Source organism: Papaver somniferum, chromosome 7, assembly GCF_003573695.1.
Source record: "Papaver somniferum cultivar HN1 chromosome 7, ASM357369v1, whole genome shotgun sequence".
NCBI classification, from domain to species: Eukaryota; Viridiplantae; Streptophyta; class Magnoliopsida; order Ranunculales; family Papaveraceae; genus Papaver; species Papaver somniferum.
The window spans coordinates 115516567-115520521 of NC_039364.1; the positions used below are offsets into that span (position 1 = coordinate 115516567).

Sequence of the window (3955 nt, forward strand, 5' to 3'; positions counted from 1 at the left end):
ATGCAATGTAAGAGTCGTAAAGGTATTATTTCTTCGATACTAACGACTCTCACTCTGTAACTTCTATTTTTCAGTTACCAATCTCGATTACACAATAAAAAAAAAACCAAAACATCGAATAGGAGGTGGGTTTAAGTTCACGTACCCTCTAATTGGAGCCATTCCCTTTTTGGGTTTCGATTTGCTTGCTTCAGGAGCTCTTCGCACGTACACCTTTGCATTCACCGTATCTACAAGATTAGGAATTTGAAGTGCTTTGCGAGCGGTTTGCTTTGTTTTAGCCATATTTGTAGAAGAAGTTAATCGTCGATTAAAGTTTTATCATCGACGATTACGCGATGAATCGGTTCGAAGAATTTTCCTCGGTGGAGGTGGAGTCATTAATGGTGGAGGTGCAAAAGAGAAAGGGAGGAGAGAAAGATGAAAATAAAAGAGAAACTGATTTTCTCTTTGATTTAATTAGGGTATATAGATTAGGGACCTTAATTAGGGTAGCTAATTAGTGAAACTGATTTTCAATTAGTGAAGGGTAAAATAATATATTCATATTGCGATATTTACACCCCTGAAAATTTTGGGGGGCAAACAAAATTCCATGGCCCCCAATTGGAAGTTATGGCCCAATTAAACTAGGTTTCAAAAGAGAGCATAAAACCTTCTTGTCCGACTCCTCATCACCTCAAGTTCTTCAACTTATCATTTCTTGATCAGCTTGCTCCTCCAATTTATGCTAATGCTGTTCTTTACTACTGTCACAATGAGAATGCCAAGAATATCATCGATCCAGATGTTCGTCGTAGTGTAATTATGAAATCTTTAGCTGAAACACTAACCAAATTCTATCCCTTAGCTGGTAAGATCATTGACGACAAGTTTATGGTGGAGTGCAACGATGATGGTGCGGACTATATCGAAACCAAAGCGAGTAACTGTCAGCTTTCTCAACTTATTCAACACCCTAATGTCCATGAACTAGTGAAGAAATTCATTCCATCTGATCCCTATACTACTGAAACTTCTCCAAAGAAAGTTCCTCTATTAGTAAGTAAACTTTTTTGAGGATTGTGGTGGAATTGTGATTGGTCTTCGTATCTCACACAAGTTGGCGGATGCAGCTTCACTCACCACTTTCGTCAATGACTGGGCTACTGTGGCTCGTGGTATTGCTACAGATGTCGACCATGATCAACAAGTCAAAGGTCCTAATTTCGAATGGCAATCTCTTTTTCCACCGAGAGACTTGATGGGTTTCACACCCACGACCTTAATTGAGGGAGATAAAGTACTGGTGACAAAGAAGTTCGTTTTTGGGGCTTCCAAACTAGCCGAACTCAAGGCAAAAAGCATCATTGTCAGCGACGATGTTCCTGACCAGTATCAGCCAACTCGTGTTGAAGTGCTATCGGTCTTTTTGTGGAAGTGTTTCATCGACATATATCAAGCAAAAAATAAGGGAGGTGCTCAGCTAAAGGTTTACCTAGCAACACATATAGTTAATATGAGATCGAGAATAGTTCCATCACTGCCAACAAACTCCTTCGGAAATGTATTAGGTGTCTCAGCTGCATCCATCATAATGAATAATGAGGAGGGCACTATGAAGAACGATCAGTATAACTACCCAGATTTGGTAGGAAAAATCAGGGACTCCATAAAGAAAGTGGATGCTGATTATGTAAGAGAAATACGAACTACAGATGCGCAATTGGATGCCTTTAAGTTGTTGAGCAAAAATTGTGCAAGTGGTCTGGCGCTGATGCTAAACTTCAGTAGTTGGTGCAGGTTTCCAATATATGAAGCAGATTTTGGTTGGGAAAACCAACATGGGTAAGTACTGGTGAATTAGCTATGAAAAATATGGTTATGTTAATGGATACTAGTCCAGGAGATGGAATTGAAGCATGGATACACTTGGGTACAGAAGACATGGCTGAATTTGAACGTCATGAGGAGCTCCTTGCACTTATTCTTAATTAAATGGATTTTTTCGATCGATCTTCTTCCTGGGATGAAATTCGCAACTACATTTTTTTTCTTCTGTTAAGTAATACTGTACGTATGGTATACCAATGATATACATACTAGTTATAAGTCTACAAGGTTATGTCTACCACGGTTGTACCTATTTACCCACACGCGTGAGTTGACTTTTTTTTTTTATCAACGTGAGTTGTCTTTATTTTGAACAATATCATTATCTAAAATAATTTACATATTTTAAGTTCCAGTGTTTTCCACTCATTGAAGCATAATGCTAAGCAAAATTTACTTGTAAATTACAGTTCTCCACATCATGTACCTAATTATGTCTCTAAACGTCTCAGACATTTATTTACTGTTTTCTTTTCTTCTGTATGCTCTCTGCTTCTTTGGTTTTTTCTTTTGCTAGGAAAGAGAAAATGTAATTAGTCAAAATAGAAATTACACTTGGTTGATGAATGGAGGCATTAAATCCATCCATTCTCCAGAGCTATTATGCTGTCTGCCGTATTTTGCAGCAGCGTCAGCCATTGGTAAAAATTCTGAATTTCTACTAACATGATTAACTGAATGAAAAGAAAGTGTTTTCAAAATGGAAATAGAATCACTGTTTCATATAATGGAAACCTAAACCATTCTCTCCATTCGTCTCCGTGACACTTAAGAGGTCATCAGAACTTTGCAGTGCTCTTACATAGTCACACTCGATTTTATTTTCTTCAAGGAAATCATAACTTTGCGCATCAAATCATGATGTTGTGTGTCAATGCACTCATTATTCATGACAGCACATATTGCACATAACGCAGTATATATGGAATCATTCACGTCCTGATATGGAATCGACTGCGACTATGTAACAGAACTGCAAACAGTGATTCTAAACTTCAGTAGTTGGTGTAGGTTTCCATTATATGAAACAGACTACGCTTAGGGAAAACCAATATGGGTAAGTGCTTGAACTGAGCCTCTGAAAAATCTTGTTTGGTTAAAGCATACTAGTTCAGGAAATGGAAGTGAAGCAACAGTTATCTTTGGTAAGAATGTTATGGCTGAATTTTAACGTCATGAGGAACTTCTAGCATACATTTCTTAGTTACATTTCACATCGTTCAGTCTTCTCCTAGGCATCAGTATGCTGTTTTGGCTCTACTTACTAAATAGTTATGAGGTAGGATCCATGGACACTCTTCGATGGACAAGGTCATACAAGATTTGCGCCATTTTATCCGCCAAACCCAAATGACAATGAATTTAAGTGTAATATTTTGATGATATATTCCTCTTATAAGACTCTACATTCCTACAAAAAATAAACACATTTCGAGATGTATAAAACGACCGTCTACCCCTATGAATATCAGCCGCTCAAAGTTAACGGTTGAAATTAAGATCGATAGATGGTGAGGTTTGCTTTCTCGAATTACGTTCATTTTCTGTAGGAAAGTAGAGTCTTATAAGAGGAACATATCATCAAAATGTTATACTTAAAATTCATTATCGTTTGGATTTTGCGGAGAAAATGGCGTAAATCTTGTCTGACCTTGTTTATCTAAGAATGTCCATGAATCCTCACTCAATAGTTATACCCAAAACTATTTGTATAAAGTAATATGAACCTGTTTTCCTTGGTCATGTTAGTTGATTAAGGAATGTACCACACAAATACTAGATGAATAACAATATGGTCAGCGTGACACTTAAAAGCAGCTCTGAGAGAGGGAATCAAACCTGCCTATGAAAATCCCATTACCCCTGCTTTCTTGAAGTAGTGATCTTACTCCTCCATTATATGCTTCTCTAGTTCTTTTTTTTTTCTCTATGCAATCGCCAGTAGAGGTAACAAAAGCTGCAACAATACGGTTAACAATAACCATAGTAAAATCATCACTGACATCAAAGACATCCTTAGCTAATAACAAATCAGATAGGTTGATATATATTGCAAAAATGGCAAACGGCAATAGCTTGGCAC

At 37.2% G+C, this 3955-nt stretch overlaps 1 protein-coding gene across 1 annotated transcript; it reads left to right on the top strand.

Annotated features, from left to right (window-relative positions):
• Positions 1-338: 338 nt before the first annotated feature.
• Positions 339-1977, top strand: LOC113295099 (vinorine synthase-like). The gene is made up of 4 exons (XM_026543454.1): positions 339-464; positions 712-1041; positions 1103-1827; positions 1881-1977. Exons 1-4 carry the CDS (start codon positions 339-341, stop codon positions 1975-1977), a joined length of 1278 nt encoding a protein of 425 aa, XP_026399239.1.
• Positions 1978-3955: the final 1978 nt, after the last annotated feature.

Coding starts and splice junctions, on each gene's coding strand:
- LOC113295099 (XM_026543454.1), top strand. CDS start 339: ATGAATCGGTTCGAAGAATTTTCCTCGGTGGAGGTGGAGTCATTAATG. Junction 465..711: donor TTCTCTTTGATTTAATTAGG/GTATATAGATTA, acceptor TTTCTTGATCAG/CTTGCTCCTCCAATTTATGC. Junction 1,042..1,102: donor CAAAGAAAGTTCCTCTATTA/GTAAGTAAACTT, acceptor ATCTCACACAAG/TTGGCGGATGCAGCTTCACT.